Genomic DNA, 16,672 nt, shown 5'->3' with positions numbered 1-16,672 from the left:
TTGTATATCTGAGAGTCAACTATTTAAAGACAAACCAGAGAAAACAAAATAGAACTATTTTTTTTTCAGACTTCTTATGAGGACACCTTAAATCTAACAATAGAAATCAAAAGGAAAAAGATGGAAAATTAAGGTAAGTTTTAAAAGCTAAGATAAAAAGGCAAAGAGAGAAAATTTTTTTAACATATGACAGATGGAGTTAAAGACTTTATTGTATAAAGAGTTCATGTAAAATTAAAAAAAAAAAACAAATTCTAACAAAATGAGCAAAATGCCTACATAAACTTTTACTTTAAAAATACAATAAAATAGGGGACTTCCCTGGTGGCACAGTGGTTAAGAATCCACCTGCCAATGCAGGGGACATGGGTTCGAGCCCTGGTCTGGGAAGATCCCACATGCCATGGAGCAACTAAGCCCGTGTGCCACAACTACTGAGCCTGCGCTCCAGAGCCTGAGAGCCACAACTAGTGAGCCCACGCGCTGCAACTACTGAAGCCCGTGCGCCTAGAGCCTGTGCTCCGCAACAAGAGAAGCCACTGCAATGAGAAGCCCGCGCACAGCAACGAAGAGTAGCCCCCACTCCCCGCAACTAGAGAAAGCCCGCGCACAGCAATGAAGACCCAATGCAGCCAGAAACACAAACAAACAAACAATAAACAATAAAACAGGGACTTCCCTGGTGGTCCAGTGGTTAAGGCTCTGAGCTCCCAATGCAGGAAGCCCAGGTTCAATCCCTGGTCAGGGTACTAGATCCCACATGCCGCAACTAAGAGCCTGCATGCCGCAACTAAAGATCCCGCGTGCCCCAACTAAAAAATAAAAAATAAAAAGATCCCGCACGCTGCAACTAAAAAAAAAAAAGATCCCACATGCTGCGAAGATCCTGTGTGCCGCAACTAAGACCCGGCCCGGCGTAGCCAAATAAATAAATAAATAAACATTTAAAAAAATACAATATCCTTAAAATAAGATAAAGAAATTTATGTTACAACAGAGAAATGAAATTTTTTAAACTAAATCTGTTTTACAAACGTTAATACAGAAGCAGTGTGACTTGACTATAAAAGTGTGAACTCTAAAGGCCACTCTCCCTGAGTACAAATCCAAGCTCTATGACTTTCTGTAAATCCCTTTGGCTTTCTTTTTCTATCAAATGGGTAAATCTTATCTCATAGGGTTGTTTTGAGGATTAAATGAGTTCTTACATGTAAAGTGCTTAGTATGATGTCTGGCTCTAGTAAACAATCAATAAAAGTTAGCAGTTACTTCAACTGATTCTGGTGACAATACAAGCAAAATGAATATTTATAGATCTTGATTATGACAATATATATTGGCCCAAATCTTTTTGTGGATTGTTTGGTATTTTGTATCAAAGCCATCAAAATATTCATTCTCTTATTGACTTAGTAATTCCACTGCTACTAGCACTCTTTCCTAAGAAAATTATCTGGAAAACAGAAAAGGTCTCATCCAGAAAATCATTACTGATATTAGCAACCTAAACATCCAGCAACAGAGGAGTAAGTTCTGACATATCAATTCATCAAACTTTTATACAACCATTGATGGCTATTAAAACTAGGTAGTAATAAATTTTTTTATATAATAGGCTTTAAAGATCACCAGTACAGTAAAGTTACAACACTATGAAATATTTACATAGAAGGAAAGCTTATAAGGAAATATTTCCAAATGTCAACAGCTGGGGGTAGGGTCTGATTAAGGTGTATTTGGGGTATCTACCCTGATTCATTGATTTATATTTTTATTCTTGTTGCAGTGCCACAGTATTTAACTGAAATTTTAGTATAATTTTCAAATATGAAAAGGCAACTAATCTCTAAAGGAGCTCGTTTTTTGTTTTTGTTTTTCAGAAGAATACTGCCTAATTGCCTCGGCTGGTGGCAGAAAAAAGTGAACCATGAAAAGTATCAAGGGAATACAGCTGTGGGTGTTCACTTTATCACATCTCATATAGACCATCTGTTCTACTATCGCCACATCTGGCACATAGTAAACATTTGATTAAGATTTGATGTACTTCTCTGGCAACTTGGCCTGTTGTATAACAGTGATTATAAACTTTTACTTAAAATCCAGTTGTGAATTTGTGTATTTCAAAGGAAACTCTTAACAGGCAACATTCTCTTCTAATACTGAAAAAATCAGTTTTAGGACACTTCAAATAAACCTAAGCCATTCATGCACACTTCTTCTAAAAGTTTCTTTGCGTATAAAACTCAGAAACATTTAGACACTAAGTATAAAAGCAATTTAACTATATATTTATTATAACTGCATTCATCAAACCTAAGATGTCATCAATTATAACATGCATCCTTATTTCAGAGATGTTAAAATATGAAAAAAAAAGTAAGTGGTATTTTAGAAACAATGAAATAAAATATTTAACTACAAAGCAGTGACACAACTCCATGGACTGCATGTGGGAGGTTCAGGGCATGACTATCAACCTACCTATCTATCCTTATCAAAACAACCTTTAAACTGTGCTCTGGCTTGGTTGGTATAAAGGTATCTATAAATTAAAGCTGTAAAACAGTATAATATTATGCAATGTACATGCTGTAATGAGTTGGATAAAGTGAGAAGCAGATGTTTCAGACATAAAAATGTGGCAGTATATTTTTAGCAGCCATGTCATTCTTATGTAAATGTAAGTTTCTAAAAAAATAACTGTATAATTTATAAACTTCATTCATTTAAAATAAAGAGATGAACACATCAAAAATAAAACAAAGCCCTCTTACAATATGCAAATTCTACTCAAAAATAAAACATGAGTTTTTTTTATGCCCTCTCTATAAAAATACATATTATACTCTGAATTTGAGTGATCACTACTTAGTATATATTGCGACAAAGAAACATAAAACCTCACCTCAGAGCTATTGATGGCCAAAGCTTGAAGCAGCAGTTTAGTGGCATCAAGATGAAGGCCATAGTGAATCAAAAGGTTGGCCAAGTTCACAAGAGGAACATCCTGGTATTGAAGGGGAGCCAAATTCAAAGCCCTCTGAAGACAAGCAATAGCAAAGGTGCTATTTCCTACTGCTCTCCAGTAGAGTCCAGCTTCATTGAGTATCAGCCAGACAGGAGCATTTGGCTGAAAAACCCCAAATACTTCAGTTAATACAAGAATACAGTACTCATTCTAAAAAGGATTTTTTAATACATGCATTTTAACTTTTAATTACAATTACTAAGCATTTAAATTTCAGATATCTGAAGTAGGCAACTCACCTTGTTAATAGCATGAAATAAGAAAGACCCAATTTCTTCTTCTGGGATAGTATAGTTATTAATACGGGAAAGTAAAATCTGAAAACATCAAAAGGAAGACTGAATCAATTGAAAATAACAGGGAAGACACTTGAAAAGAATTTCTATAGACAACAGTCTTGAGCTCCTCAGGAACAGCTAATTTGAATAGATATTTATAATTATATACATAACATGCAGTCATTGACATTACAACAGGTGTTACCCTGCTCACGTATGCCTTAGTTTCCTTTAATTAAAAAAAGTTAAAAGACATATACACCACATACATATTAAGGTGATCTATCATTTCCCCGTTAAAGTCAACCTAAGTGTCCAGAACCAAATGAGAAATTATTCAGAAAGCAAAGCATGCAACACCTGATGCAATTAAAATCTGCTATCCTTCCTAGCTGGAAAAGCACCAGATCCTCAATTAATCTACTTTATATTCTTGCAGCATTTATATAACTGTGAGCAACTCTACGGTAGGGATCATGGTCTATTTATCTTTGTATTCCTAGAACTCCAAACAGTGCCTGGAACATAATGTTTTTTGCCTCAGTAAATGCTGAATATAAGTAGTAACTGCTCACAGTTTTAAAATTAAATTAAAAAAAGGTCATGGTGATGGTCTGTTTTCTCTGTAAAAAGTAAATTTTTTCATTTGTACCTATGGAATGGTATCTAATATAGGATTTATATTCAGTAATAAAACATTCCTAGCTATACATTGCTAATAGGAACTAAAGAAAACAGCATAACAGAACATATTTATACTGTCTGCAAAGTAGTTATCAAATTCATACAAATTCCTAAGGACCTCGTATGAGCGCAAAGCAGGGTTGATAAGGCCAAGGAAAGAGAATCTTCAAGCTTTCAATTTATACAAACTTCTGGAAGCTTGGAGAATGTAAAGCTAAACTGCAGTGGTCAGAATGGCCTCCACTAGGTAAACAGAGTTCTGTGTTACTCATCTTTGCAGCCCTCTTAGAGGAACACTGCTTAGGTGGTCTATGTACATAGCAACCCTGGGGAACACTTTACTGGCATTCTTTCAATAGCATGACTGACTTCTTAATTATTTCACCAAATCTTTAACTCTATCTTTCAGTTTTATAAACTTAAAGCTCAACAACTGCCTTCTATCAAATTTTTGCTCCACCTATGAGGCTTGTGAAGTCAACCAGAATGGACGGCAATAACACCAGCCTAAGTGAGCCTTACTTTTCGTGCATGGTCATCTGGCATTTTGGCTTTCAGATCCATGCGGACCTCTAATTCTTTGACTAAGTAGGACAGAGTCTGGCTTTTTCTGATGTCAGTTATGGAACAGTCAGGGGTTTGGGCCTCTTCTTCTGAAGAATAATCATCACTGTTGAGTTCGTGGATCCTGGCACAAGAAAAAGGAACAAAATTCATATTTTCAAAGTTTGGGTGACTTCAAAATAAAGACTTAACCTTTCAAGTCCAAGGCTGGTGCTCTCAAAGAACCGCCAGATGATAATCATGCAGAATCAAGTGCTTTGCCAAATCCATCAGCACTTGCCTGAGTCCTTTGTTTTCCGGAGGCAGAAAATACGTTGGCAATTCCCCGCCAACAGGGACTCTGGGATAGCTTTCTGCACAATCTGCTCTTTTAGGCCACAGAATATGCTGTTTGTCCTAATAAAAAAGAAAGTTTCTCATAAATTTCTTCAGATTCAATACTTCAATATGCTAAATGAACTTTTAAAAGAACATAAATATACTAGGATAACCGAGAAACAATTTAGTATTTTAAGATATAGACACTGTGGTAGACTCTATAATATCCTTTCTACTGCAGATTATTAGTCTAAGTCAGTAATTCTACTTGCTTTACCACAGACTGGTTCAGGGTTGGGCAGGCCTAACTCAGCTGAGCCAGTAAGACACAAGGAGAGGTCTGCCTGGGGCTTCCAAGAAAGAAAAGCCAGTCTTAGTCTCTTATGCCACATAGGATCAAAAACCGTGTTGCTCCAGCTATTGCTGGCTGTCGCCTCAGTACCATGAGGAAGACAGGCTTCAGGATGGAACCAATACAGTGGATAGCAAATTAAAGAAAAGGAAAGAAATGGGTCACTGGGCCACTGAATCAACCAAAGCCAAAGTTTGCTCTATCTTTGGACTTCCTATAATATGAGGTGAATTTTCTTTCGTTTAAGTCAATTTGAGGTGGAGTTTGTGACTTGTACCTGGAAGCATACATACACTTAAAAAACTGGCACAGAAAACTATTTTTCCCTTAACTAAGACCTTTTCTTTGCCAATGCCGAAGTTTAACAATTATTATTTTATTTGTAAAATTTCGTCTTTCTAAATATAAATAACACGTACCAGAGGTTTACTAAACTTATAGCCTGAAGCTTTCAAACTTGGGAATTTATATTAGACATAATTAAATAATAAGTGGCTGTATTAATTCTGTTAGAGTAAAAACACAATTAAATTCTGAAAATTTAATATTGAATAAAAAATACATGGTTTCTGTCTTCATATGTTGGTATCCCCATTGGCTAACATACAATTATTTCTTAGCTAGGTTAGAAATACATATTTATTTACTTGTTTATTATCTGTATCTTCTGCTAGAATGTGAGCTCCAGCAGAGCAAGGAACTTGCGTACTATATTCATAGTATCAGCCTGGTATACAGTTGGAGGCTCAATAAAAGAATGCTGATTAAATAAGTGAAGTACATACAAGCCCACACTTAGGTCAAGTTTGGAAACTTGTGAGGGTTGGTGATTATACTCAGAGCTCAGAGCTTTGAACTGAAATCAGGGTGTCCATCTGCCCCACTTGACTGGCAAGAACTCAAGACAGACCCTGTGTCTTACCACCTAGCAGAATGCCTTCCATTTAATATAAGCTTAACAAATGCTTGTTGAACTAAGCTGAACAGTGACTGGGGCCATATTAATCAGTGGGGTTGAGGGCCATTGCTTTAAGAAATCTTGTCTGTTAGAGGAAACTCCTTCATCATCCTCTACTAACTTACCCTATATGCATCGGAGTCCCTGCCCCAGATCCAGAGAACAGAATGGGCTACGGGAGAAGACTTGACCAAATCACTGATATCACTCTGATTTGCTTGAACATCAAAGTTCACAGACATCATACTGGAGGTTGATGAATCCTCACCAAACTAGAAAATGAAAAGAAAAGTTCAATCAAATTGAAAGCAGAAAAGGAGTTGTGAATAAGATTTAACTCAACCCCAAAATGTTAATGAATACTCAAAATTAGAAGGAAATCACAAAGTAGGTCAGTTAAAAGGCAATCAGATCTTTAATTTTCAGAACTGTGCCCCAACAGTATTCTCTCACAGATAATGCATAGCTAGCAACTTTCAATCAACTATGATACTGATGTGTGAGAAAACTAGTGTGGGTTGTTTTCCTGTCCCACTACTTCCTTTCTATGATTTAGTCTCTTTTAGGTTTAATGATTAGCTGATTTAGATGTTTGATTCATTATTCCTCTCCCCTACCTAGACTAAAATGATCACTACTCTATAAAATTAGTGTGTTTAAGGGTTCTTAAGAGTCTAATATAGCTATCATTTAGGCATTAAAAACTATTGGACAGTCAATTTCAAATATGTATAGCCTTCAATGGTGAAAAACTAAAATGATTTCCTCTAAGATCAGGAACAAGACAAGGTTGCCCACCTCACCACTATTATTCAACATAGTTTTGGAAGCTTTAGCCACAGCAATCAGAGAAGAAAAAGAAATAAAAGGAATACAAATTGGAAAAGAAGTAAAACTGTTACTGTTTGCAGATGACATGATACTATACATAGAGAATCCTAAAGATGCTACCAGAAAACTACTAGATCTAATCAATGAATTTTGTAAAGTAGCAGGATACAAAATTAATGCACAGAAATCTCTTGCATTCCTATACACTAACGATGAAAAATCTGAAAGAGAAATTAAGGAAACACTCCCATTTACCATTGCAACAAAAAGAATAAAATACCTAGGAATAAATCTACCTAAGAAGACAAAAGACCTGTATGTAGAAAACTATAAGACACTGATGAAAGAAATTAAAGACGATACAAACAGATGAAAAGATATACCATGTTCTTGGATTGGAAGAATCAACATTGTGAAAATGACTATACTACCCAAAGCAATCTACAGATTCAATGCAATACCTATCAAACTACCAATGGCATTTTTCACAGAATTAGAACAGAAAATTTTACACTTTGTATGGAAACACAAAAGACCCGGAATAGCCAAAGCAATCTTGAGAAAGAAAAACGGAGCTGGAGGAATCAGGCTCCCTGCCTACAGACTATACTACAAAGCTACAGTAATCAAGACAGTATGGTGCTGGCCCAAAAACAGAACAATAGGTCGTGAAACAGGACAGAAAGCCCAGAGATAAAACGCACACATATCATCACCTTATCTTTGATAAAGGAGGCAAGAATATACCATGGAGAAAAGACAGCCTCTTCAGTAAATGGTGCTGGAAAAACCGGACAGCTATATGTAAAAGAATGAAATTAGAACACTTCCTAACACCATACAGAAAAATAAACTCAAAATGGATTAAAGACCTAAATGTAAGGCCAGACACTGTAAAACTCTTAGAGGAAAACACAGGCGGAACACTCTGTGACATAAATCCCAGCAAGATCCTTTTTGACCCACCTCCTAGAGTAATGGAAATAAAAATGAAAATAAACAAATGGGACCTAATGGAACTTAAAAAGTTTTTGCACAGCAAAGGAAACCATAAACAAAATGAAAAGGCAACCCTCAGAATGGGAGAAAATATTTGCAAACGAAGCAAATGACAAAGGATTAATCTCCAAAATATATAAGCAGCACATGCAGCTCAATATCAAAAAACCAAACAACCCAATCCAAAAATGGGCAGAAGACCTAAATAGACACTTCTCCAAAGAAGACATACAGATTGCCAACAAACACGTGAAAGGATGCTCAACATCACTAATCATTAGAGCAATGCAAATCAAAACCACAATGAGGTATCACCTCACACCAGTCAGAATGGCCATCAACAAAAATCTACAAACAATAAATGCTGGAGAGGGTGTGGAGAAAAGGGAACCCTCTTGCACTGTTGGTGGGAATGTAAATTGGTACAGCCACTATGGAGAACAGTATGGAGGTTCCTTAGAAAACTAAAAATCGAACTACCGTATGACCCAGCAATCCCACTACTGGGCATATACCCTGAGAAATCCATAATTCAAAAAGGGTCATGTACCACAATGTTCACTGCAGCACTATTTACAATAGCCAGGACATGGAAGCAACCTAAGTGTCTATCGACAGATGAATGGATAAAGAAGATGTGGCTCATATATTCAATGGAATATTACTGAGCCATAAAAAGAAATGAAATCGAGTTATTTGTAGTGAGGTAGTTGGATTTAGAGTCTGTCATACAGAGTGAAGTAAGTCAGAAAGAGAAAAACAAATACCACATGCTAACACATATATATGGAATCTAAAAAAAAAAAAAAAAAAAAGGTTCTAATGAACCTAGGGGCAGGACAGGAATAAAGACACAAACATAGAGAATGGACTTGAGGACACGGGGTGGGGGGAAGGGTAAGCTGGAACAAAGTGAGAGAGTAGCACATACATATATACACTACCAAATGTAAAATAGATAGCTAGTGGGAAGCAGCTGCATTGCACAGGGAGATCAGCTCAGTGCTTTGTGACCACCTGGGGGGGGATAGGGAGGGTGAGAGGGAGATGTAAGAGGGAGGGGATATGGGGATATATGTATACATATAGCTGATTCACTTTGTTATATAGCAGAAGCTAACACAACATTGTAAAGCAATTATACTCCAATAAAGATGTTAAAAAAATATATGTATAGTCTACCTCTAAACCAAGGTACAACAATATTTGATATTCTCACAAGATACCATAGTTCCTGTGTATTTCTGAAACCTTGTTAGATAAAGAGAATGGGACTAGGATGGGATGGAGTAGGAAAGAGATGAGAAAAAGGAATGAATATGATGAATTTGTAGCTCTATGCCTTTATGAACAGGAACAGATTCTTTCACTATATAGTGATGATGAAATTTATGGATATATAATGTTGGAATCTACACTGGCACATGGCAGTCTTCCAAACGGTCTGTCTTGAGACCACTATGATATCTAAAAGTTACACTTGGTTTTGGTATATTTCATTTCTAAATATTCCCTTTTTCCCCTTAAAATGCTTGGATTTAAGACAGGGAGCTAGAGTCCCAGAGGGTGTAAGTCTGTTCTTCCTTTACTACTCTTGAAAACCAAACATGGGATATTGCTAGGAGCTGGCTCACAAAAATCATAGGGAGCTTTTGGTCTCTATTACTACTTCTCCTCCTAAACGGCCTCTAAATTTTTATTTCTTACTCTTTCCCAATGTAGTCTGGGTTTTTCCAAATTAAAGAGTTCTAATTTTCCATGGTTTGTCTTCCTATAGAAGCTGTCCTGATCTCTTATTTTAACTGCTTATTGCTAGAAATTTCTGTATCTATGATTAAGGAACATGATGGGTTTTCTATAGGATAGGATAAATGTTATTTTATTTCCAGTATCCTTTTGGATGAAAATTGGACTCTGGTTGTGTTTACTGTCTATATCAGCATCAGTTACATGCTATCTGGTATCATTATATTTATGTATTATTTCTTCCCAACTAGATAGGCTAGGATTTTATGTATGTGTATGACTGTGTGTATATGTGTATCTACCTGTGTGGACATATACAGAGACAGAAAGAAAGAGAAAACATGCACACAGCAATGCGCTTAATAAACGTTTTTTGTAGATGATCATTTTGATGTCGTTTTTGGTTGAAGCAACATAACTGGACTGATGACTTCAGGAAAGAGCACGGCTACTCTTTCCCAAATTTTAAATTATAGGTCTTACTAAAGTAAGTTAAAAGGGGAGGTAAAGGCTTTGAGTCACAGACCAATTCTAGCTCTCTTGGTAAAGAAGAAAAGAATTAAACACATATGAAAAGAAAATACAGCCAGTACTTTGGGAAACAAAAATGTCATTCATGGAGTAACTGAGTACTCTCTATAAAATCTGACTTCATAAACATAACAGATACTCAAAACCTTAAATGATGGTCACACATTTTAGAGATCAATTATATAAGGAATTAAGGGGGGGAAAGTGATATTACTCTTAGATATGTAAAAGTTTATAAGAACTAGAAGAGACTAAGAAAAAGACCTGAACATAGTCCACATTTTCAAAGATATCACCACGATGGTAGCGCACAGGTTGGTCCCACTGGCAATGTAAACTATGCTGCTGGTTGACCAGACGGCATATCTGATGATTTCCTGGAATAAGAAAGGAAATTTAAATTGATGAAAAAGATCAGCAATGCCAACATGATTTTCTTAAGTCTAAGTCGTGTAGTATCAACCCTGTACTCTTCAGAGCCTGGCAGAGTACTTACAGAGGGGAAACTTATCCAGGGGAAATCTTATTAATGGTTAATTAAATTAAATCATTCTAAAGAAGCCTGTTTCTCCACCTATAAAACAAATGGGCTCCACTAAATAATCAGTGAGGTTCCTTCTGGCAATTGCATTCCATGACTGTAAAATCTATTGATTAAATTGTTTTAAGACTTTGCCCATCTCTCTGGAGAGAATATATGTATATGTGTGTGTATATATATATATATATATATATATATATATATATATATATATATATATGCGCTCTGGTTGCATTTCAGTACTGATTGAGCAGTAAATAATCCCAAGGACTGAACATACTTTTTACACTCAAAATAGCAAAGAAAACTTGTCAGGTGGATTGTAAAATGGACTGTAGACGTTCACAGCTAAGGGTCAAAGATCAAGAGGCTATACAGACCAATATATTTACCAAGGGAGAAGGATGTAATATAAGGGATTCTATTCATTTATTCTTTGGTGTCAAGTTGTCATATCTGCTCCCATAGGGTTTAATCAGAAATGAAACATTCTGGATACAATCAAATCACTGATATCCTGTCAACGCAAGTTCCTTTAGACCAGTGGTTCTACTTTGGGGTCACAGACTGTACGAGATTTTAATAAGAGCTACATACCGTCTTACCAGAAAAAAACATTGTGCATATACACAATACTATGTATAATTTTGGGGAGGATTTCAGAACCCCCTGAAAGTATTCCACTGATTACTTTCCTATTTGAGACAAAGTCTAGTCTAAAATCTTACTTGTAAAATAAAACATTTGTTTTTAATGGGGCAAAAAAAAAAGGAGAACATTTAGCCTCATTGCCACTGTTGGCTGAAAAGCGTGGATGTTTTGATTCTAGGGTGTGTCTAGCTTGCGTTAAATTGGTGTAGGGCCATGTTACAGTGTGTTTTCAGACTAGCAACAACAGGCATCAAATAGGAGCTTGTTAGAATAACAGAATCTCAGGCCCCAACCCAGACCTACTGAATCAGAATCTGCATTTTAACAAGATCTCCAAAAGTCTGATATGCATACCAAAGTTAGAGAAGCATCAATGTAAGCCATAGAGGGCAAACAAACTGTTAAGACTCTTAGGATACAAAAGACTTGGTTTTTACTTTAAAATTTGGTTTTTAGTTTAAAAATTTGGTTTTTACTTTTTACTAAAAAAAAGTTAGAAGGATCAAACCAGCTCCTCAGGCCTGCTGGTATACCCATAGTAATGATTTCATTTTAAGACTGAGAGAAGTCATAAGCACAATTTTATACTGCTTTATGGCTACATGAAAGTTATGAAAGTAAAGCACACTAGAAGTGAATTTCCTAACCTGTCTTCAATTACTTGGAATCAGTACTTACCTAATTGTGCCTCTTTTGCCATCTGTGTCTCATGGATGATATTTCTTAAGATTTGCTCTTCCTGAATCAGCTTATGTTTTTCTAGGATCTCCTGCTGTCTCAGGTAGTGGTCATGTTGCTTTTGATATTCTTTCAACTCATTCAGTGTTCGCTGGAGGGATCTTAGCATTTTTTAATAACAGGAAAAAGTTACAGAGCTTTAAAATTATGGATTTTTAAACCCACTTAAATACATAGATTTTCTGGTTCTCAGCAAAAATTGCTAGATTTTGACTTTTAACATACAATCATTGTATCACAAGTTCAAGAACAATGGGGCTAAATAAATACTATTGTTTTATTAAAATTTGGGGGAAAAAAGGTGGATGTGAAATTCTTCCCATAAACACAACAATTAATGACATTAAATGGTGTGTTAGACTCTTCAGGTGCCAGATAAGATACATAGCAATAAATAATACTATAAAGCTTTATATATTTAACAAGTCTATTTCCCTCCACAAAGACTGTGTCAGTTCCACGGACATTCAAAGCCTCTCTAGAATCTTCCTTTTCACCTTTTCCTTTGATTCTACCTAAAGACAAGGTTAAGAGAAGAGGCCACAATGCCTTGCTCTTGCACTGTAGCTTCTTGGTTTACAGATTTGGGGAAAAAAACACAGAAACTGCTTATAAAGGAATATTCCCTACCACCTGGTATCAATAAATCAGCTGCTTGATTACATTTAGTCACAAAAATCTTATTGCCTATTACACTGTTAACATATGGAGATTTAATAGCTGCACAGATTGTATAAGAAGAGCATAATATTGGAAGAAACTCAGCCAGGGCAAGTTCTGATCAGGTATAACAAAGCCAGGCATAAACAAGCTATCATTCTTTCCTTTTTACTACATTAGGCTTTTAAACAGATTGGAAAATAGGCAAAAGTTTAATGAAATCCAAATCTCCACTTAATTCTATAATAATCAAAGTACACTCAAAACATTAAGGCTAATTCTATAAGAGATGAACAATTCACTTCTGAGTTATGTCAAGTTCCTTTACTGGCCCTATTATTAATAGAATTAAACACAGGATATTTTTTAAGTATACTACAAGGACCAAGTACAACAGAATTCCATTACTGTGCAACTTACACAAATCTGATTAAAATGTGGGCCAAATAATCTCTCTCAACATCACTTAACCAACATAACAGTAGCCCAACCTTAGAAGTCAAAGGAGAGAAAGCTCAAATGTAGCATGCGCAAGTGATTTTACTGACAGTGTATTCTATGGAAATAAAAATGTAATCAATAGAATTACTGAGCATCTGGCAGCACCCCCTCCTCCGTCTGACTTCATACAAGTAATAGATTGTCAATATTGTTAAGACTTAGATGACGGCATTTACTGTAAATATTCTCTAGTTCCTGGAAACCTTTATACAACCACTGACTTGTGCTAAACCTCCTGATTGGAGAAAAAGGACAGGACTAGCATTAGTGAAAAGGTGTTTTTCTTAATTCTAATGAACAAATTAACACTGATATCACCCTACACAAGTCTAACCTAAGGTTCTACAGTGTTGGTGCTTCAGTAATTTTTTCTCCTAGTTACCTATGTTGAGCTTCCAATTTCTGCTCGAGTTTTTGCTGACACAGGACAGCATGCTTCCTCTTTATAGCTTGCTCAAACCCAGGTTTAGCCTGTAAAGCATGGTCATAACAGAGCACTGAGTGGTTATACTCCCCAAGCATCTGAAGAGACAAAAACAAACACACACACATACACAAACACAGGGGGGAAAAATGTTAGCCTGGTTGTATCCGTCCAAATCCCCTTATGATTTATGAGATCACACCAAATCTCATACAGTGAATATTATTTCGATCAGTAGTCAAATCTCCATAACATGAAGCAATGTTATATAGGATGGTTCAATTGGAAGTACTGCTATTTTAAGAAGAGTACGCTAAAGGAATATAATATTCGTGTCAATTTATTTATTTTCTTTCTTGTGAAGAGGCTAAAACACTTATGATTCATTATTGCTATGAAGTTTTTTTCCCTTAATTTCTTCATTTCTATCCCCCTGTTTGGACCAAAAGAAGGGAAAAGGGTATTTTTTATTGGAAAAAAAGAAAGAAAGAAAGAAAACAGCAACTAGATTGGTTCATGTAAAAAAAAGTTGTATTTACTGCATATATATTTCCTAAAGTGTAATAGCTAGTGAAGAAGTCACTGTCATCCAGAGCTGCGTGGACCACGACAGCAGCATCAGCAGAGAAGTGTGCTCTGTGCAGAACATTCGCCAAGTTGACCAGGGCAATGTCTTTATTGTGCCTAAAAGAGAAGGGAAGATGTAATTAGATGTCAGGAAAGAAGCATGTGCTCCACAATTGCCTATAACTACCTGACAAGGGCAAATTACATTCAAAGTTATTGAGCTTAGGAAAATAACTTGGAGTTTACTTACAGATGGGGAAAATAATTTAAGAAAATCCTAATGTTTAATTTTACATAACTGATGGTGCTTACTCAATCTGATAGCTACAAGTTTTGCCACAAAAATAAGGTCTGGCAGAGATTTTATGCTTTTAAAATGTATTTAGGGCTTATATTTGCTTTGAGAATAATTTAATTTATGATAGTTCCTCCAACCAATTTCCTTAGTTTCAATTCTCAAGTGAATCAGAGGGCATCTACATTATATATTTTTCCTTAACAGAAATCAGAAGTATGTTATGCCATTATCGCTTTGAACTCTTTGACATCTATCATTTTTGTGATGGGAAAAATTGCAACAGGGATGGAGGAGAATGTAAGTACAACACAATGCTTCTTCTTCTTGTTTTTTATGTATTTTAACAGTCCTGAGTTACATGGAAAATCAGGAGGTCCAGAAGGGGAGGAATCCTACCTGGATGAGAAGTGAAGTGCTCGCATGGCACATTCCACTACTTGATACGGCTCATTCTTTATTCTCCAGTAAAATGAAGCCATGTTATATAGTACCCACGAGGAAGAGTTCTAGAAATTAAACAAATAAAATGACAACCAAATATAACTCAAGATAGTTTCTTCAATTCAGAATGTTCAAAATGAGCACCTTTACACTCTGTCTGGTCTGAAACTGATGAAGAAAACCAAGACTTATTACAGTAGCGACAAAGCAGAGGACAAAGTACAAATAAACTACCCCTGTCAAGAGAGCATGCTGATCATTAGCTGATCAGGTGTATTAAGGTGTGATCTAAACAGAGAGACTGTCCAACCCCAGGCTATCTAACAATGGGGAAATAAAGCCGAAAAATCCCACCAAGTGGTCACAACTTGGGCCTTGTTTCAGGACTTTAGAAGTCAGGATCTAACCTACTTAGAAATGCTAGTTGTTCCAACGTTAAATTCCTGAAATTAACATATTGCAAAGTTTCCTATTTATTTAAAATCTGAATGAAGGTATGTATGTAAACAAATGAAAGGCTTATGCTTTTGTGAAAGGTAAATTTTTGTCATCTTCTCATGTGTGTTCAGAAACTAATTCAGACCTTTACATTGCTAAAAAGTAAGTCTTTAGTATGTAGTAATAAGTGCATTATTTAGTCAAATTAAACAGAAGTTCAGATAGGTTTTCTCCTTTTGTGGCTTGGATTTTTTTGTCCCCTAACATATACTAAATTTCAACCACATAGAGGTCATAAGACTAAACTGAATCATGTCAAAAACTCAATGTAAGTAAGTTTAAACCCAAGAAAGAAATATCAAATTCAGCATGGAAAAAAAGTCATAAAGTTTAAGATAAAATGGGAAAAACATATGACAGCCAACACTTAATATCATTAATGTGTAGCTACCTCATAAAAATTCTAAACAGAGAAACAAAAAACCAAAAGAACAAGGGCCAAAAACATGGACAATTCAAAAATATGAAACAATGACTACTTAGCAGGTGAAAAGATATAAAAGTTAACAACAACAACAAAAGAATTAAAGAGATACAAGTTTTCCTTTTAAAAATTGGCAAAGATTAGAAAGAATGCCAGTATTCACTATTGGCTACAGTGTATGCTAACTTCAGATATTAAGTGTAGAAATATTAGGTTAGTACAGCATCGCTGGGGGACAATTTGACAATACACATTTGAAAAGCCTTAAAAATGTGATTATCCTCTCATCCCCAAATTTCACTATAAAAATTTATCCTATGATAATAAAGTTTTAGCTATAAAGATGTGTAAAAATAAAACTCCAAAAATATATCATAAAACAGCAATTATCTCTGACTTTTTAAATTATAATTTTTAATTTCCCTTTTTTTTGATTTTTATATAGCTTTTCTTTTTTAAGAAGGACCAATTATTTTATTTTAAAAAGTTATCTTTAAGACTAAAACTAGTATGGGACTTCCCTGGTGGTGCAGTGGATAAGACGCTGAGTTCCCAATGCAGGGGGCCTGGGTTCGACCCCTGGTCAGGGAACTAGATCCCACATGCATGCCGCAACTAAGAGTTTGTATGCCACAAT

The 16,672-nt window shown here is 35.6% G+C and overlaps 1 protein-coding gene across 2 annotated transcripts in view; it reads right to left on the bottom strand.

Annotated features, from left to right (window-relative positions):
• The window catches only part of TTC17 (tetratricopeptide repeat domain 17), a 149,961-nt gene that overhangs the window by 82,808 nt on the left and 50,481 nt on the right, over positions 1-16,672 (bottom strand). For both annotated transcript variants that reach the window (XM_068555759.1, XM_068555760.1), the window contains exons 6-15: positions 15,069-15,178; positions 14,347-14,491; positions 13,766-13,905; positions 12,163-12,323; positions 10,557-10,669; positions 6,311-6,457; positions 4,838-4,953; positions 4,516-4,681; positions 3,271-3,348; positions 2,909-3,133 (exon numbers count right to left, since the gene is read on the bottom strand). In XM_068555759.1, the coding sequence (XP_068411860.1) occupies positions 2,909-3,133; positions 3,271-3,348; positions 4,516-4,681; positions 4,838-4,953; positions 6,311-6,457; positions 10,557-10,669; positions 12,163-12,323; positions 13,766-13,905; positions 14,347-14,491; positions 15,069-15,178 (1,401 nt within the window). The remainder of the gene's footprint in view (positions 1-2,908; positions 3,134-3,270; positions 3,349-4,515; positions 4,682-4,837; positions 4,954-6,310; positions 6,458-10,556; positions 10,670-12,162; positions 12,324-13,765; positions 13,906-14,346; positions 14,492-15,068; positions 15,179-16,672) is intronic.

This window comes from Eschrichtius robustus, chromosome 11 (assembly GCF_028021215.1).
Source record: "Eschrichtius robustus isolate mEscRob2 chromosome 11, mEscRob2.pri, whole genome shotgun sequence".
Lineage (NCBI taxonomy): Eukaryota > Metazoa > Chordata > Mammalia > Artiodactyla > Eschrichtiidae > Eschrichtius > Eschrichtius robustus.
This window is presented reverse-complemented; position numbering and strand designations above follow the sequence as displayed.